Source organism: Myiozetetes cayanensis, unplaced genomic scaffold (assembly GCF_022539395.1).
Source record: "Myiozetetes cayanensis isolate MyiCay16 unplaced genomic scaffold, myiCay2020 scf2-11, whole genome shotgun sequence".
Classification (NCBI taxonomy): Eukaryota; Metazoa; Chordata; class Aves; order Passeriformes; family Tyrannidae; genus Myiozetetes; species Myiozetetes cayanensis.
In genome coordinates this window covers 68788507-68809652 of record NW_026087411.1, presented here as the reverse complement: position 1 = coordinate 68809652, position 21146 = coordinate 68788507, and the positions used below count along the sequence as shown (strand labels likewise).

The 21146-nt window shown below is 36.8% G+C and overlaps 1 protein-coding gene across 3 annotated transcripts in view; it reads right to left on the bottom strand.

Moving 5' to 3' along the window:
- The window catches only part of CDK19 (cyclin dependent kinase 19), a 117892-nt gene that overhangs the window by 49698 nt on the left and 47048 nt on the right, over positions 1-21146 (bottom strand). For all 3 annotated transcript variants that reach the window (XM_050315879.1, XM_050315876.1, XM_050315877.1), the window contains one exon: positions 14027-14167. In XM_050315879.1, the coding sequence (XP_050171836.1) occupies positions 14027-14167 (141 nt within the window). The remainder of the gene's footprint in view (positions 1-14026; positions 14168-21146) is intronic.

Here is a 21146-nt window from a genome sequence, read left to right as displayed (position 1 = left end):
GCCAGCTTGAGACAAGGTGTGGGAGTCTGCTAACTGCTCTTGAAGATTAGGCTCTTCCCAAATTACACATGCAGCACAAAACAAAGAAATCATTAAGTCACCTTAGAACAATTTAACCTAACGCATTAACATTTACTTAAAAGCTTGTTCATCTCTCTGGAATTCTTTGCAACACTTTTATAATAGTTCTATAGCAAGCATCAAGACCCCTCTTAGACACTGCATTGAAGTTACTGTACTGTATCTAATACCATGTGGAAGAGCTAATTGAGTTGACTGGTATGCCTACAGACAGTTTTCAGTACCAACTATTAAAAGTTTTTTCAATCAATTGTTGATCAAGGTCGATTCTAAACAGAAGTCTGTGGTTGTGGATTTTCAACCTTCACGCAAGCTAGTTAATTATGATATGGAATCAGCTTGACACGTCCAAAAATTCTGTAGTCAGCAATATATATACTTTCAACAATATAAATAACACAAGTATTTCTGGAAAGTTTAATTTTTTGTGGTTGCTTTTTTATTTCTAAATATCACTCACAAAAAGTTATTTGCTGGGGGGAGGGAGGGAAGAGAAAAAGCCTGCCAGACCCAAAATGGATAAGCCCCCTTTTCTTCTTTTGTAAAGTATTTTCCCAATAATCTCCAAATACTTTAGAAGAATTACAAATAAACTAATACATGGCAGAACTATAGATCGTAGCAACTTAAACATACATGACCGTGATCACAATATTCATTCTTAAAGCTACTAATGAAAGTTAGAAGCTAAAAGGCAGAGGGAGAGAAGAAGGTACATATAATTGAGTGGGGAAAATATAGAAAAGCTGTTTTGGGAGACAAAAGACTGAAGAAAGTCTCAACATCTTTTCTGAAGCAGAACCACCAGAGTAGGAAGTGTTACTGAATTCAGAATCTGAAGACCTTTAAGTTTTAATGAGCCTGTGGAATTTTTATATGAGTATGGTACTTTTAATGAGAAACTAAAGAAAGGAGGGTCACTCCACCTGGAATGAGTGAGCTTTTCCCACACGGGGGTCAAAGTATGAAACACAGCCTTCTACATGCACCAGCCACAGAGCTCAAAGTCGCGAAGGCCAAAGGGGAGAGCAATAATTAAGATTGTGGATATGGAACAGAGGAGTATTTCAGGAAAGTCAAAGCTGAGTCAAGGTTATATGAGTAATGTTAAAGAAGTGGCAAAAGGCAGATCAACAGATATGGGAACGTGGGCAGAGGAGCAGGAAGTTGGAAGCAAATGAAAGATTTGTGTCAAGCAAGAAAACAGAAGAGTTGTGAAGAAGGCTCTACGTGCCGAAAACAAAATCTGAAGTAGTTCAGAGCTAATTATAATATTTTTCCATTCAATAATTATGCCCTGTTAAAAAATGAAAAACAACCTGCATAGACACGCAATGCTGTAAGATACTGTCAATTCCTGAGAAACATTCTGTGATTCATGTCAAAAACATGAGCATATTAAAGAATGGCAGGTCAAGCTGCCCTATTTTTTTTTTATTTTTTTAAATTAAACAACTTCAAACACATAGTACACTTTCAAAGTAAGACACCACTGTCCTTGCTACAGCAAATTTGCCCCAACTTACTAGGAAAAATATCTAAGTTTTCAGTGCTCGAGGTTTAGGATTTACCTTACTCTTGATGTTGCCAATAAGTCCTTGGACATTCTCACAAAAATGAAGTACTTAAAAGACAAACAAACTCCCCGCAGAAATTTTTATTTTCTTTTTTCAGAATGCATAAAGAGGCTAGGCACTCAATACCTGTTCCTCAAAACCAGATTATGACTCTTGAAAAGTTTACTATGTAACAAAAAGCTCTTGAGAAAACCCCTAGTTTTCAGAACTTAACCATCAGAGCACTTTATACTTGCTGTTACTCTGTTGCACCTTTTGTAGCTGCTATGCTCATCAGATGAAATTCTTCTCTATAGTTGCAACACTGACTTTGAAAATAGTCACGTTACAAACTTAGGACCAGGATTAAAGTCTAGGGAAGCTTTATTAGAGGCGATAATATTTTATTACAGATTTTATGGCTGCAACATCCCTACAATTAAAAATCCCAAAGCTATCAACTCCTTTGACAAATTGAAATCTCAAGTTAATAAGATGGAAAGACACACACCTCGCATACCCAGTTCTGAACAAAATTTTTTGTAAGACTGAGGTGCTTTTTGCATACTGAAAACTAAACTAGACATGCACTGTAGGGGGACTGTACCCAAAAGGCTGAATTGTTCTACAAGCTCAACATATGTGTACCAGTCATAAAAAAACAGTACCATATTGTCACTATTATATTGCATTTTAGTTACCCACATTTTAATGAAATCATTCTGAGAAACAATGTAAAGCACTTGGAAATGAATCCAGTACCTGCCCAGTTTTAGTGATGGTATATTAGGCAATTTTATCTCACCCTCATTAAGAAATGAGTTATCAAAGGACTATGCATTTTCTGCAGGATAAAAACACGCAGGTGAGCAGTTACTACAGAGCAACTAATGCAGAGTAAATCCACACCCTAGACTGCCTTGCTGTAACTTGTTCATGTAGCCATATCCTCTGCATTAGTTTAAGGTTTTCAACCAAATTAAATTAAAACTATCTGAACACTGAAAAAAGGATTCCAAATCATATGCACCAAGAAAAACAGCTGTACAGTTTAAAATGTTGCTTCCCCCATCAGTCCATGCTGTCTCTCGGCTGAAGATAATCACGCAGACAGCAGATGGGCAGACGAGCTCCTCTGCCATGGTCCTCCAGTCCACTTTTAGCACCTTGACAGGAATAAATATACCTTTGTCAAGGGCAAAAGTAATAACCGGGACAGTCAGCAGAGACGCACACTTACAGCACTGACTGCATGGTACCCAGCATTGTCTCCAGTGCAGCAGAGGGCTGAGACAGCACCACCCTCGCATTGGCACAGCTGAACTGAGCACAGACCACTTTCAGAACAGACACATAGCTACTTTTCAGACCGTTCAGAATAGCCACAAAAAAAAGTTTAGCACAATTTAGTTAATCTATTTCAACACTTAACGCAGACCTTCTCAAGTGTTCCCGGGTACACCTCTCGGGAGAGTGAGAAAGACAGCATCCAGTGAAGCAAAAAGAAAAGTCATTGAGTGAGCAGAACTGTGGGGATCAGCACTTGAGTGAAGTACAGGTTATAAAGGAATAGTACTATATATCCCTATGAACAGGAAAGAAATAAGAATCAAAGTTTTCACATAGCAGGAGAGAAAAAAAAAATCTTGAAATGAGATAAACAAATCAAGCTGTTTTCTAGTTTAACATTTTTTCAAACTCAACAAACCACTTGCAATATACACGCAAGTATATTTATGGCACACAAAAAAAATATTACTTTTTAGTCCCCTATAAGGCTTACTGCTACTGCAAGCTCTTCCCATCCCACTACAGAAGCTGGGATCAAAGAATAGGAGCTCCTCACCACAGCAAGGAGACACGCACAGAGAAATAAGCTTCCAAGTAAATCCTGCGTCCTAGCAAAAAGCAGCAGATAGCCAGTGACAGCATATGTATTTGCTGACAGTAAAATTAGTAAGAAGTTACTGGAAAATTATTATATTATACAGTTAGAACCAGATTTTCAACCAAATGCATTACCCATAACCTAAATGGGTCTGCAATTTTCTTTGGTTTAGCTATCAGAGTTCCAATTAATATTTACTTGATAAACAATAACTTTTAGGGTTGAGACTGAAATTCACACCCTGAATGTCAAGAAACAAAACAAACTTTAACATCCCATTTAAGAAACTTCATTTCAGCTGGGTTGGCAAACATCTAAACATACTCACAGTTCTACAGTCACAAAAATAACTTTCGCAGCATTAGAAGTCAGTATCAGCCCATTAAAATGTAACACACTGGAGTTTGCACTTATTTCCTAATTCTAACATTCATCATCCACAAGTGTTACATCAAAAGTAACTACATGAAAGGCAAATCAAAGTAAAAATGTACAAGCGTGTTTTATGTATTAAGGGAGAATGTAGAACAGAAGACACATTTGTGAAAAACTCTCTTTGGCAACAATTGCAGTGTAAGACAAAATGGTTTGAGTAGCTGAAATCCCCCGTTCCAAGGGGAATTTCAGGAATGCAAAATACTGGTTATGGAATTATTTTCTTTGACATAATTTATATTCAAGAACACCAGTTACACAGAACATCATCATGCTAAATTTTGGGATTTGGGCTCAATATTTAAACCAACAGAACAAGTAGGCATGAACTCCTAGCAGTACCTGCCTTTATTACTTTTTTTTGTTTGTTTTGGTTTGGGGTTTTTTGTTGTTTGTTTGTTTGTTTGTTTTTAGGTAAAACTCTTCAACTTAAAAAAAGCCCCCCAAACCCCTGAATTGGTTAAACAGAAATAAACTAACAAAAAACCCACCAAAACCAACCACAACCTATGCTCAAAGATTATTATACCAGTAGGAACCAAAGCAACACAGATGGAGGGCTAGCTTGCAGGTGGGAGGGAGGGGCTGCTTGAAAATGCAAAACCATAATTCCAATATAAAAACATTTTTCAGATGCCATCAGCTTGCTTAAATAGAATAAAATGATTTTCACATAGTTTTCTACTACTTTACATAGTGTCACAGAAAGGTTACTGAACTGCTGGGAAGTGCTTCTACAAGCCACCCAAAGGAAACCGAAGGTGAGGGAGTTGTGCTCTAACACCACTGAGGCACTGAACAAAGTGAAATGGGGGTCTGTCAGAACAGCCGTCATACATTCACATGGGCTTTAGATGCCAGAGGGCAGGAAAACAACAGAGAAGTTAAAATTCCAGTAGTAGAGAGGTTTGGTATACAGAAAACTGTATGTGTTTAACACTGACTACTTGCACTATGACTTGTCTTGAAATCTTTGCTTTCTCACTGTTAAAACACGTGAAAGAATATTACAAATGCTTTTACCAGTGGTCCAGATATCCTGAGGGATTGTTCCTGTATTTATTAAAATGTCTTGAAATTTTAATTCCGAGTTGGTTTTATGCGAAATTCAGAAAGACAGACTATCACAACCTTTCCTAAAGATGAATCTGAAGACATAATGCCCAGTTTCTGAGAGGATCATTTCACATAGTCAGTCACTTCACAGATAAAGTAGGTCCTTAATTTTCTTTAATTGACATAATGGTGGTACTTTGTTTTAAGAGCTACGGTAAGGCCAGTGATTGCTGAAACATTAGCCAGAAGCCAGAAAGGACAGAAGCTGGAGAAGACAAAGAGGCCCTGAGATAAGCTATCTGTGAAACACCAGCTGATCAGTCATTTTCTGCAGCAGAGTCAGTTTCTTTGACTAAGTTCACACGTAATAAAATGAGGAATAAACTAATATCCTTTGCTAGTCACTGCAGCCTCCTGGATCACTGATCAAAGATGCTTAATTTAAGTACAAGACAACCTGCAATGTTTCTGCAACTGCTTAGTAGATCAGCAATATAACTACAGCAAGTTTCCAAACAAAGAGAAATGCACAAGAGAAAGCACAATATCAAAAACAGCATGGAGAACAAATGCGGGTTTTTCATTTTTTCTTGTTTACATGTTGTTAGATTAGTTGTCTTCACTGATTTTAACACACTTTTCTTAAGGTTCACTAATTCCTATTACTATAGAAAGAAGTGCCAACCTCTGTAGCCTTATACAGAAAGGGTAATGAGTCCAAATAGAAATAATCCCACAGATGCAGTTATAGTCAATTCCATCATCCCAAAGGTACTTTCTCCAAAAGAGAAAAAAAAAAAGGGTAGTAAGACTTTTACAAAAGAAAAACTTCTAAAAGCAGCTTCTAAACTTTGCATTTTTTCATTTAGAAGGCAAAACTCAGTTTGCTCACTCCAAATGGTCAGCTGCACCAGCAGGCTAAGCATATCATGTATTTAGTAGAAACCTCCCTATGGCAGATGGTATTTGAATTGGGAATATTAAAAAAGATGACGTTTTCCTTCTGTTTATTCTATATCAGGAAAAAAACCCACATAAATTCTAGAATTATTTTAATACTTTTGCTTCCTTGTTGCCTTTTTTCCACCTCAGGAAAAGAGATAAGAAGTCCACAGGCCATATGTCATCTGTTGACTTTAGCAGCAAAACGCAGCCAAAAGAACATTAAATCAGTCCCTTTGTTTCTTCTGACTCATCTGAATTTATATCCAGTCAGGGTTTTATGAGCATAAGCTTGTTTCAGAACCTGAGGTAAAGCATTTTTCTTCAACTGTAATTATTTTTATTAGTAAAAATTAATCTACAAACATCTTAATACTCTTGCCACAAACCAAAAGGTATGCATTACTCATACCTTTTGTCACGGAAAAATTGCTGTTTCCATGTACACAACAGAAGTATTAGTCTGTACATCTTCACACACTTTTTTTAATCTCATGAAGATTAGTTTTTACAGCTGAAAGAGAAAAGCAAAGTTCTGAGTAATGAGAAATCCACCACTTTTTCATAGGTGCCCCCAGATATATGCTTAACACTTAAAAAAAAAAAAAAAAAAAAGAGAGAGAGAGAAAAGCATTTGCTGATAAAACTCAGCTTGTTTTTCAGCATGTAAAATTTATGGTTCATTTATCTATCTAGAAGCACATATCCACACAGATACATGAATAAGCACCCACATACTATTGTTCCTCAGCAGTAAATAAAGTTTATCCTCTCTCTAACCAATACAACAGAGGAAAAATGTGTTCACTTTTCAGTTAGTAAATTCAAATCACTTTCTAAAGTCATCAAGGGGGTCTAATCTCTTGCAATACGTGGGATTAGCTTGCATTTCCTTTCTTTTGGGAAATCTGCAAGCTGAGTATGATCATTCGTATGGTTCTCTGACATTGTGGAAAGTCCCCTCCACCCCAAAGAGATCACGCAGATGGAATAATAAACAACTAAGAGGCCTAAATCCATACACAGCTAGGGAAGAATGAGAGTCAGGAGTGCATGTCCATACATATTCGTGCACCCTTCTCGTGCATGCACACACACGATGACACAGAATAGTGGGGATTACAACTACAGTGTTTTTTAAAAGTTTAAAGAAACTGGTAGACAGGTTGACTCGGTATTTATTTATAGGAGGCGTGTGCACACTCAAACAGATGCAACAGGGCCAAGAAGCTTTTCAAGCCAGTGCAAAATTACTGGCAGAAGGCAGGACCCAACAGCTCTGCATTCCTACACAGCAGCTGCTTGTCAAGAGAGGGACGCATGGACCTACCTCTAAATTTACTTTTGATACCAGCACATAAAAATCTAACTTTTTTAGAATTGTTAGTAAAAGGGGAGTTTCCCACATTCATCATTTTACATTTTATTTTTGAAACCCACAGTTCACTTACTTAACAAAATGTAAGTGGGATGTTTTAAAACCACTTCAGTTCTGCTACTTTTTAGGTAACTTACCATTTATTGGAAAATTTTCTTGGGAGGGCACAGGAAGGAACAGGGAGGGAGTAGTTAAATACTATAAACTAGTAACAATAAGCAGCCATTTCTCATTGGCTTTGAAAAGAAAACATGAAAGTAAAAGCAAAAGTCAGTATCCACTTAAAATTTTAAGTTTCTAGTGCCTTCATGCAACATGCAATTGATTTTTAGTTTTTGTTAATACTTTCACCTCACTAGAAGAATATCAAACAACAAAAATAAGTTACCTGCATAAACCACATACATTATATTGCTTTCACAGCACATAAAGCAGTAAGCTACAAATTAGACCCATAAATAGCTAGCAGATTGGGAAACAGAGGCAAAGACAGGTTAAGTGAGTTGTGTAATGTGGCAACTAAGTTCCAGAGCAGAGTCCAGGTATGGGTCCATGGTAAGAGACTGCAGATTTACATACTGGCTAGAAAAGGATTACTATGAGAAAGTGATTGGGTTTATTAGTTAATCCCTAAACTAAAAGTCAATTAAGTCAACTAAAAACCTGAAAATTGTTAGAGCTTTATTTAATGTAATATAATTTAATTATATTATATGTATCTATAACATTTAATATAATACTATAACGTTGCAATTCAACACAAACACTGTGATGGATCATTAAAAAAATTCTGAATAAGATAAAAATATTAAAACCAAACACAAACAAACAAACAAAAACACACAAATTGTCAGAGCTGGAGTGCTGGAGAAGACAGCTTGCCCTGAGTGCAATCATGGCCAGCTGGAGCCTGTCACCACTCTGGCATCTCTTGCCTCTGCTAAGGATTTACCCCTGGAAAGATACTGGGTTTATTGTAACTGCACCAGCTGGGTATTCAGGTAACTTGTTAAGATGCCTGAATCAGAGAGCTCATCTGAGTCTGATCATCCCAGTGGCTGTGTACAGACATTTGCTATACAGACAGACATGCAAAGTCAAAATTATGTCAGACCTCAGCTGTCTGCTATGTCCTTCCATCAAAAAATGCCCAGATTAGCACTCCATAAATTCTGCATGTGGCAGAAGCGCATTGACCCTCCATAAACCACTCCATAAACAAACACAAACTGATTAGTTTCAGCACACAATGAAAAAAAGCTTCTCCCAATACAAATGACATACTGAAACAAACATTACACAAATATCATTTTCTCCTGCTTTAAGAGTCGAGGAGATGGTAATAAAAAGCTGGAGATAGGAAACCACCAGCAAAGTCTTTATACAGTGGGATTCCTACTCCCTCTCCATAGTGAAAGTAGAGTGAGAAAGTTGATTTGGAAAGAAAGGGTTACACTGAAAAAAACCTCACATGGACATGGATGCACCACCAGCTTAGCTGACTCGGCTGCTGAAGTGTCAAGGAAAGGCCAACTCAAGCAAAATTTGGGCCTGACTGGAATGATGAGGTGGGACATCACAAAAAAAAAAAAAAAATATGTCTTGGCTACCAGTGAGGAAAACTGATGCACTGTGCTGCAGAGCATGCACACAGAGACGGCTAAAAGACAGAACTGTAGAAAGGCTTTTGTTATCTCTGCTTGCTCCCTCCATTAGCTGTCTTTTGAAATTAAAAAAAAATCCATTTCTGCTTCAGTTTTCCATTGTGATTCCTTTTACTTGCATTTCTTCACTGTCTTTTATCTAGTATCTTAGCTATATAAGCCACAAACTCAATTGCAATCTCCACTCTGTTGTTGCATTCATCAGCTTCAAAATTCTAAAAGTTTTGCTGTCTTTTTAAGTGACAAAAACCATCCTTGAGTTTTCACTACCAGCATTTTTCTTTACTGAATATCGCTATAAGAGCTGTCCTCCAGTATATAAGGACCTTGCACCCAGAATTTTCTTCAGGATTTATTCACTTTGGTGCAGAAGTCTGCCATATCACTACTGTTTCACTTCCAAAATAGAAGTAGGAAAAGTACCCTTTCCTTGCCACTGCTGTTCACACTTTTTATGCTGACATTGTAGACTGCAGACTGAAGGAGCTGTACACTAACCTCCTTAATTTGCAAAATGACACACAGTCAGTTACAACATTCTAAAGCTGTAGAGGGTCAGTACAAGAGAAACTGAGAAATTCTTAGTCAACAAGTACTTAAATTTATAATAAAAACACTTTAGGAACTTGGCTCAGTTTACAGAGTTAGTTTATATGACCATTGCAACAAACAAGTTCTCAATTTCAGAATGCTGAAAGTGACCATTTCACATATTCCTATGGAGAAGGGGGGAAAACCAAAACAAATCTGCATTTCTGTGTTGAGTTTGATTTCCAACATTCATTTTTCAACCAGTAGTTTTAATAATACAAAGCAGCATTCTAAAGTAATGCTCAAGGACGTAAATGGAATCTTAAATTAATTCCTCAGTACGGATTCTGTGTACCTCAAACATCTCATAGATAATACCTCCCTTCAGGAAAACACATCCTATTAAAAATAGAAATTGCTTTTATCAGGTTCTAAAGGATATGGTGTCTGCCCAGTTTTAAGCAACTTAACCAACTTAAGAAACTAACACCATCTACAGAGGGGTTATTAGCACAAGAAAGTGCCCCATAAACAGACACTTTGAACAGTATATGGAAGATCTCCATTTTCTGATATCCTTGAAAAGTAAGACCTTTGCTGTACGTTCCTGTAGAATCGAAATATTTCACTTCTGAGGGAGAAGGGGACAAAGATATCAGAACACCCTGAATTACTGTACTCCAAGTGCTGAATCTTCTAACTTGCTATTGACTCCACATATGGAGCACAAAATTAGATCCCATTCAATTGGTAGCCCACAGTGTATACAGAGCATTTAAAAAACCCCAAAAGCTTAGTACTCAAAGGTTCTTTCTCCAATATCTATCTGTACTAACCTCTTGTTCGTAAGAAAGTGCCCCAGCAGCTAGCAGAGCCAGCAAGTCCTCCCTCCTCTCGTGCATGGCTTTCAGGAATGCTGCTATATTGAAAAGGCAAAGTTATCATTGCCCAATGAAATGCAATCCAGCAACAAAATAACACTAAAAATAGGCTGAAAGGAGAACAAGTGTATGGATTTTCATAGGCTTAGGTCAAGGTGTACAGGCTGACACCATGCTATTTAAAGAAATCAGACAGTGCTCCTGTCCCATATTTTATACTTGCTTGAATCTTGCCCTAACAGCTGAATGTTTTTTAACTGACCAAAATCAACAGCTTAGCCAAAAACCCACACAAACCCTTAAAAGTCGCTTAGCACTTTTCAGCTACCCTCAGGGTGAAACAGCCAGAAAGAAAGTAACCTAAATATTACAAAACACTGAAAGATACACTATACTAAATTATTTTCAAATTTCTAGAAGTATGAGTGCAGGGATATTCAGTGTTTGCCTCAATACGGGTACTTTCCTAAATCTGAACTTGTTTTGGCATAGTTCAAGCTGATGTAAGTCTGGTATCACAAGAGAGCCAAGGTAAACATAAAAATTATACTGATTTGATCTTTTATGATCACTTGAACTTTCTCCAAAGAACTAAGAAAGTGTATTTTAAAAATAAAATATGATCTAATGGCAGATGATGCTAGAACAGCCTGTAGAGCTTTCTGCCACCACCTCCAGCCTCAGTTGGCTGCCTCTGCACCAACTCCTGTTCCCAGTGAGGTCCCTCAGGGAGCTAAGCCTGCAGAAAACAAGCTCTACATGTGAAAAGTGGATATTTTCTGTGTGTTTAACTCCCTGAACGAGCTCACCATGAGTCAGGTGAGTATCACCTGCCAGACCAGTCACATGGGTGGCAATGCCTAGCAGCAGGTGAAGAGGGGAACGAGACTGTCTCCTTGTGGTAACAACTATCCATCAGCTCAGCCCAAGGACAGGACACGTACTGCAAGTCTGCAAATTCACGTTGTTCACCACTTTTATTACCCTGTCGTGCTTTTGCTGGCTACTGCTGATATTAAAAATAACTTAACTAAAAATACCATAGTAATTTTAAGGTTTTAAATAACATATTTGGTGTTCCAGCTTCTTTTAAAAAACTCTTATTTAAGACACTAGTAAATTAAGATTTAAACAATGTTCTTCATATACCCCTCTAAGCAGGTACTCTTGTAAATACCTAATCTGACGTGTTTCTGGTTTTTTCATAACAACATTTGTTAAATAAATTATAGAGTTCATTTCCATGGCTCCAGAGAATTTGACTAATATTATGATAAATATTCTTGAAGAATCTAATTTTTTTTTTTTAAGCAATGAAAAAAGCATAACATGACTTTTATGGATGTCACCATCTTTGGTCTACATCCAAACACATGTTAAAAATAGTACGAAGAGAGTTATATTAAACCAAGAACGTACAAGGTGTTTTGATGCAAAATTTGGTTTACATAAAATAGAAAAATATTTTTCCAGCAAATGTAAATTAAAACAGCTAAGAGAAAAACACCAAAAATCTGCTCCCCAACTTAAGAAGACGCTGAGGAGCTGGTATTCATGTCTTACGCAAGGAACTGACTCCAGTGAAATCATGCCTGAGATACCTTGCTTAGTAGCAAAAATCACAAGTATGAGCACATGAATAAAAATTACAGATATATAATTTTTTTCATTCTCTGAGGATTTAAACTGGTTACTAAATTATTATATTAACCTTGAAGTTCAAGTGCAAACAGGACACATCCAGAATAACATCAGGTTTTTTCTTACCATGTTCAAGATACAACTATTTGAAGTACCTGAATTGTTCAGGAATCCACCAAAAATTTTAAAAAGGCAAAGGATTCTGAATACATCTTTAAGTCACCAGTGTATAAAAGCAATTTGTCTTACTGAGGTATCCCAGAATCCATCCGCTTCAATTTATTTGTAGATCAAGACCATATGAACATTTCACAAATTTCTGTTCTTCTCCCTTCTCAATTATACCAACATCAGTCAAGCACTATCATTCCAGAGCCATGAAAAACAGTCTTTCTTGCAACAGCAACAATCATCTCCCAAAATTCCAACAGGAAAGCCAGAGACATTACACGCCAGCTTTGCTGCAACACGTCAACCACAGATAAGAACTGTAAAGTAGCAGCACTAGTCACGCAAAACACCTGGTGCTGCAGGCTGGAAATAGCAACACCAGCAAGAAAATTCTCGAGGGTATTTGTGATTATTACCTCAATTAGTTAGATCTTATATTTCCTATCAAAATATCAAGTTCATGCATGGCATTTAAGTATATATATATATTTAAAAGTTCCATGAATGCATATTTCCCTTAAACATAGTTGGATACAGACTTTTCAGGTGCTCCTTCTCAAGCTGTAGCTAACTACATCTGAACACTCTGCCAAAGCAACAGCTGTCTTCTTAGGAAAGCAGTAACATGAAAATCAGGGTTGTACATGCTTCCTGTTTTTGATCATGGCTACTATTCCAAAGGTGAGCCCTCTCCATCTCCCCAGTACAACAACATCTAGAATTTAACCAAAAAACTGACAATAAACACCAAAGAATAAAGTAAAAAAATGATCCATAACGAAACCCGTTCTGGTGACTGCTGTTAGGTATTACAACAAAATATAGATAAAATTTTAGTTCAGAAGGTATCTGCAACTTCTATTCCAAGCCTGCCTTAGTTTATTCTTTCAAAAAAATTTGCTCTACATCCAAAAAATTAATCCAAGCCCCTATTTACTATTAAAGACTCAAGACCAACCTATGTCTCACCTAGTTAGTGATTTCAAGTTTCTGGACACGCAGCCCTATTTTGACGTACTGGGGCAACTGCAGAAAAGAACCAAATAAAAGCTGTGGCTCTATACCCAGATTACATTACATTTCCTACCATACCTACTAGTGATGTTTGGTGTAGTAACCATCACGTTTGTTTGTCTCGTGTCAAATACTCTAATTACAATGCAAGTGGCAGCATACCCACATCAGTATTCTTTTTGTAACCTGTGGTAGCACTTCACTTAAGTATGAGGAGCGATGGAAAACTTCAAGGGGAAAAGGGTAACTAAGACAAGGCCTTGTAATCCGCAGCCAACTTAAAGAGCCACTTCAGGTCATGAGAAATTTCAAGATGATAACTCTTTTATAGTTCTCTTCCCACGGTCAGAAAAAATACCACATGGAAAAGAAATACTCCACGAAAAAACTATTCTTTCACTAGCTTTTATGGTAACTTGCATGTAAGCCAAACAATGTACAAGGGTATCAATCACTTTCCTACTTAAATGCCTTTTCAAAGTCATGCACAAACTTATAAGATTGTTCAACCAACATATATCAGCTGTCTCACGTTCTGTTTTCGGATATTGATATCTGCAAACCTTTTAACCGGATCTAGTATCATTGTTCAAGCTCAGATGACTCAGATAAAAACAATGTGAAAACATAGTTTGTTTTCATGTTTAAAGCCTCAATTGGTCTCCTGCAACAATAACAGGAAGAGCTGTACGGATCGATACGCAAGATTACTAATAGGGACTTTTCTTGTCCTACCCAATAACACGCACGTGGAATTTTCACAACCAGGTAATACATGCCACGCTTACCAGATCCCTGTGAAGCACCCAGTTTGCATGGAGGTAATGGATTCCATCGAGGATCTGGTAGAGTAGGGATTTAACCATGGATCTTGGCAGCTGCATGGGCTTTTTGTTTGCTTTTGAGGCACGGTGAAACTTGATAATATGCTAGAAATAAAACAAGTAAAAACATGAACTAAGTTAGATATGTAAAAAGGTTGGTTGTTGTGTTTTCTTCTGGTTTATTTGGGTTTTTTTAACTACTAACATTAATGGAATGAAATACAAAGTCTGTTGAATTTTGCAGTTAAAAGTAATAGGGAAGTATTCACAATACCCTTAAATTGTTTTTATTCTCCGAGTTGCTTTAAAAAACAGCTGTCAAGCTTTTGTTAGTATCTAAATACTGGTTACTTACCTTCAGTAAAGGGTCTTAGACATTCTCCTCCCTCCCTCCCTCCTCCCCATGTGGCATCCTCTTATCCTCAGCAGCTAAGAGCAGAAGCTTTCAAACCAGCAGTATCCACCAGAAGGAGGACCATACCCTTTGCTTTCACACTTCCCCTGCTTGTCTTCAAAAGCACCCAGGATAGCATATTTGCAACTAATCTAGTGTAGCCCGCTAAATCAGAATCCCAATAGACAGAGAATGAATAAATATTTTTAAAAATATTTAAAGAGGGGGAGGGGGTAACTACCAAAAACCCCACACCACCACATTAGGATGAAATCAGATCATGTTCAAACACCTAAAAGTGGTTATCTTCTTGCTTCTAAGTGCTGGCTGCATACTTCATTAATGATGACAACAAGCTGGTGGTGCTTAGATTACAGAAGTCCATCAACCCACCAGAGGACAAACACCACTTGAAAACATGGAATGCAAGAAGGGATCCCAGCATTAGTCAGTTGAAGGAATGAAGAATACAATTGAAAGACTGCTGAGAGATCATGAAATATTAATAAACTAATTAATATTTATTGTAATATCACTGTGGAGCTGACAGGTTAGGTTTGGTTTTGCTAAACTGTACAAGAAATAAATTGGAGTGAGACCATTCTACCTTTTCAATCCTCAGACAAGGTGGAGCTATGCAAGGCACAAACCCAATCCTAATATACTGTCATTCAACAAAGAACTCAATATGTTCAATCAGATGGAAAAAAAAAAAATCTTCTTTTTGAAGACAACTCAAAGAAGCATCTCAAATAACAAAATAGTTTTAAATTATGTGCCATTTGAAAGATGGAAATAATAAAGGTAGTTTGCATTTTTTACTGAAAAGGATTCAAAATGCTAATCTGTAAAGTGACAGGATATCTAATTACTCAATTCTTTAAACAGGACTTGTCTAGTTCAAGATCATCCCCCTCCCCACATTAAAGAGGTAGTCAATGGCTGTGCTTTCACTAGACCTCTGCTCCCTCCTCCACCACCCCCACTCCCATCAAGTTTGTCACTACTGTTCCCAATGAAAATGGAAACAAGTTGATGTTTCCTCATGGTAAATGCTATTCCTAGTTGTCACCAGTACTTTAGCCATTGCCAAACTGGACTTAGCACAGGTATAGACAATACTGTTAAAAGAGAAATAGAAAAAGCAGAAAACCACAAGTAAATCAAGAAAGCCTGTTACTCCCAACAATGTTCCCACAGAGCCTTCCACTACTACATGTACTATAGCAATAGCTGTGTATTAAAAACTGATAAATCAGTTTATACTGGTTTTTAATATCCACATGAGGATCAGTAAACAAGACAAGCTCTTAGTACCTGATCCTTCAGTTGTGCAATCACTCTGAAAACTGTAAATGCAATGCCTTAAAGAATCACTTCCTTAGAAAAAAATTTTCTTGTCCTGTTACAAGAAGATTCTCTCTCATAACTTCAACTGGGAGTCCCTACCTCCCAGTACCATACAACACTCACTGAATAACGACCTTCATGTAATTACAATATGATTTATAATGCAGTAATGATACCATAAACTCCATTAATACCATTAATATATTTATTCATACATGGTATGAAAAATACAGTCATACTAACAGGCAAAGGTCATACACAGAGACCCATAAATCCAGTCCTGCCCTTTTTCAAGGTGCATGTAATCAATAAAAGGGATTTCTATACCCATTTAAAAACTGACTACCATCCACAAAAAACATTATTCCTTATTATAAAGGCACCAAGAAAATGAAACTGAAAAAGGTCTCAGGGGACACAATGGGACACAATTAACCACAGATGTGTTGAGGAAGAACAACACATCTGGCTCTGCCTCTGGCCCTACCTCAGCTGCTCCAATACCTCCAGAGGTCAGGCATGTCACAGCACCAGACTGGTGTTCTCTGATTTCTAGCCCTGCCCTCCCATGTGGCTCCCAGAGAAAAAGGCTAAGAAAACAAGCTCCTTTTCCTGAAAGGGTTTTTGAATTGTAGAAGTGAATTAAAACTGATAGTTTTGCTTGAAGCAAGCAATATCACTAGATAAAATCCAATTTCCTGCAAAATCAAATAAAACTATTGTTGCCAACTTACTCTACCGAAGTTTATCCATCAAATCACAAACATCACAGTTTAGAGAACTGAACAAAAAGTTAACTAAAAACCTAATGCAGGGCCAAATAGTATAGGGAACTGAAAACCTGCATTTGCCCCATGGCATTAGAATGAATCCAGAGTGTTTGTGTCCAAATACTACTCTGAAGAGTTTTCTAAAAAAAGTAGTTCATCCAATTTCTTGTAAGCAACTAGCCATATGAAGAAAGACCAACACACATAGCCAACAGTAAACAGCAATTTTAATGGTAATGTCCATCTAAGAAATAGAAAGGCAAACAGGTGCCATTGCTGAACATCATGTCTTCTACTGGAGGCAGCAAGCCTAAACCTTCTCTTAGTTATATTTTCAGAAATGTATCTCTATGGCCCTACTACTGTTGTGGGAAATTATTCCTCGAATTAATTAAATAAAGAAATAAATAAGAGCAGAAATAAATGAATAGTCACAACAACTGAACAAGAAAGTTTTGTAATCAGGCAGATCACGTGTACAATAAACTCCATAGCAGTACAACAATGTTAAAGGAGTTTTTTAACTTGAACAGTTACGCTGACATCAGGGATGGCAGGGAGATGTGCTCTTGTCATCTCAAAACATTTAAGAATTTAAATCCAAGACCTCAGGCGCAGAAACGGGTGCAGGTACCAGAGCAAACTAGGATGGTTTTTATATGTAAGTGCACCGTGCAAGTGGATGAGGCAGTCTTTACTAGTTTCACTTCCTGAAGAGTCCCAAAGTGCAGCCTCAAGTACATCATGTAGCAGCCAGAATTTTAGACCTAATAAAGACGTGGAATAATTTACACAAATCATAGGAATTGTAACCATTTCCCATTCCCCAGATGACTGCCTTTACCACTAGGCTTCAAAACTACACTCCTCTCATTCAATAAATCTTTTTGCAGAATAGCACAGCATCAAGACTGTCCTGGAGTATAAATCTGAACCCTGACAGGTATGAAGGACAGTCTGGCTCTCTCTCCAGGACCAGGAGATGCACTTCGACACTGCAGCTTCTAACATTTAGGTATTCCCAAATTCCTTGCTGAATCTTACCACTAATGGATAATTGCTAAGAACGAAATGTGACTTTTGCAATCCAGGCAAGTCAGAGGCATGTTTGTAACAAGATGACAAGTAGACAGAGGGTCAAAAACCTTCAACATTCTCCATGTCTTTTTTCCACTGTAACTCCCCAAAGATAACTTAACTCATAAATTCTGATAGATCACCTGGCCAAAAAAGCTGGAAAACACCCAGACTCATTCAGCAAAATTAATTAGGGAAGCCTTAATTGTCAGTATGCACTGTATCAGTCACATGCTACAGAACAGAAACCCATCCACAGCGTTATCCAGCCATAAATTCATTTTAATTAGTTCATTAGAACACTGTGGATGCAAGCTCTCCTTCTGATATATCTAAAATGCTTCAAAACGAAAGAAAAATGCATGTCATATGAGGTAAATGAAACTGCAAGCAATATTCAAATCTAATCAGCAGGAGTAGCCAAGTCCCTTTCCCTTTCTATGCATCCATATTTTCAGATTCCTAAATCTTAAAAACATGATGAAGCTGACTGGATTCCAAATCCAGTGAGCCAAGTCAGTATTCACTTTTGAAAATAAACATAAAGTAAAAAAATTGCTAACGCTTTTATATATTTTGTTTTATATTTAAACAAGGCATCAACTTCATGGTAGTATTTTTAAGTCTGTATTCTAAATTCAATTAATACTTCACTGATCAACATTAAAGCACACATTCATCAGCAGTCTGGAAAAGAAAGGAAGCTATAATTTGCTGTTTGCAGTCTCTGGGACTATACCAACTGCTTATTCCCAATTATCAACTTGAAAAAATGTAATAAAATTGCAAGGAAAACTGGATGAACCAGTATTTCAGTAAGACCATTTTAGTTCTAGCAATGGTAAGACCATATAAATGATAAAAAATGAAGTGAAATGCAACTAAGCATTTGAAAATAAAATATGGTAGTGACTGATGAAACAAAATTCAATCTAGTAGTTTGTCTGCCTTCTATATTACCTAGTGTATTGAAACTGGTTTGAAAATTGGCTGGTGAAGAACTATATGCATTTTCTAAATCCTTCACCACAAACAAAGTAATGCATAACAACATAGAGCAAATTCAAATCCCTAGTATTTACCCAGCAGTTAAATGACCATTTGAAAAGATCCTAATTTTAGCCTGCTTCCAGGTCAGTCAGTCTCATGCAAACATACTCTCTCTATGTTTGTGTCATCCAGTTCCCAATTCCAAGAACTGCTGTTCAGTATGACAGAGGTTAAAACAAACAAACAAGTCAGATCTGGAAACTTTTCACAGAAGCAAGAAGCCAGCTAACAGAGGGATTTTATGCATGCCTGACTAAACAGAATTAGTGTGAGCTCCCACCTCAACAGACATGAGATAATCCATAGAACTCAAGACACGAGCCCCTAGAAAATCTGACTACTTGAGTTCTATTGCTTAAGGCAATACTTGTTGCAAAATTACATGTATCTCCATCAAACTGAAATGCAACCATGCCAAATTCAGTTGCCTCTCCTGGTTGAAGCAAACTGTGTGCTCCCACACTTTAGCAAAAACCCAGCTGCATTCTGTTCAATCCCTAATTCAGCCTCTGAGAATAAAACAGAACTGTGTCAACCTGCCAGTAAAAAATAAAGTTACATTTTAATATTAAAGTGATGGAAGCCTGGATACATGTTAAATAAGTGTCAAGGCCAAAAATTCATATTATTTGGCTTCCAGTCTCATTTTAAACAAAAAAAATTACTTCCATCTTCTCTCTTCAGCAATCAATACCTGAACAAAAGTAACATATTATTGCATATTAAGTGTAAAGTACATAAAAAGGCTATGGAAGAACAAATCAAAATCTTAAGATGGTATCAAAACTAACCACACATTGCTTCCACAATTTTCAAATGAAGAAAGCAAATATGAAACCACTGAATGTGACTAGTATTTGTTTGCTCTTCCAAAAATAAATCATAGTTTCACATGCTTACTCTTAGGACTCATTGCAGACATGTAAGTTTCAGACCCTAAGAAAATTTTGTCAGTTTACTTATCACAAGCAAAATAAAATAAAATCAAAACAGAAGTGGGTAAAAATATCTCTGTAGTGATCACTTTAGTTTCCAATTTTGGAAGCATGACAGCAACCAACACAAACCGTCCTTCAGAAGAGGAGAGGAAAAAAGAATGCTTCAACAACATTCCCTCTAAACTATGACAGTGTATGGTCATCATCAAGTATCTTCTTTACAATGTCATTAACCAAACTGCCTAATGAAAAACCCTATTCCAAGTGACAAGTGGCCAACACTTTAAGTAACAGTGAAAGGAGCTTTAATACACTAACTTTTGCTAAGGCAAACTTGCTTTAAATACCTAAACTTTGAAACACAGAGCAGGTGTAAACAGATTCAGTAAAGTTTTTCTAGGTTTAACTGGGGTCTTTCGAGGTTTTCTTACATCTTTCAGACCTAAATATGTCAAAAGAACTCTACACAACAATAACAAAAGTTCTCAGAATTCAGCTACCCTTTCAGCATATATATATATATATATGACACACATGGCATTCATTCCACTCTGTTCACATTTGCCTCTGTCTTTGAGGGCTGTTCCTACCTGCTGTTTCCTCCAATTCTCACGGTTTGTAGTACAGAAAATGATTCCACATAAGCTACCCTCAAATTCATACAACTCTGGTAGAAAAGGAAAGTTTATGTTCTGAAGATGTGATAAGCACATTCTCAGAACAGAAAGCTATCAACAAGGAATGGCACTGCCCTCTGCAAGAAATTCAACCATCATTTTAGTGGTGGAAAAGGCCATCCATTTTATTTGGATCTAATGCTAGCCCACTTCCTTCTGTCTCAACAAATCTTCTATTTTTCTGCCAGCTAGCAGAATCCTATAGTGGTAAATACACATAGCACAGAGAAGACTACAAAAAGAGTCACCTAGTAGAGCAGGACTGAATTGAAACGAAAATACAGACATGACTTTATAAAAATCGAAAAAGAAAAAATAAAACTGTTGTAGTGAGAAAAGTATTTTCATGTATATGAAGATTTTTGTGATCAACTAGCATGCAAATTATCTTCACAATTGAGAGCTAAACTGAAGCCTGTGGAAGAAAGAATTATAACTGATTACACCATGTTTAAGGAATATCTTAAAATTCAGAGCTATTACACAACATTCGTGGGACTGAGCAAATGTGCAGGTTTATTGCACAAATCAGTATGCAACACTCTCATAATTTCATTTATCATAAAAGAACATTATTCAAAATGTTTTTAGCTGAAATTAAGTGCATTTATTGCATACTGAGAGTCCACTAGTGTTATGAAATTCACATGTATGAAGAATATTTTCTCCTTTTCATTATCTGATGATTGTTTTTAGGTACATGACTATGCTAATAATCTCTACCCCACATTTTAAAAAGCAAAATATACACATAACAAGAATTTCATATACAACAAAGCCAGTCTGCCCACACATTTTTATTATCATGAACAATAATTTCAAGATGAA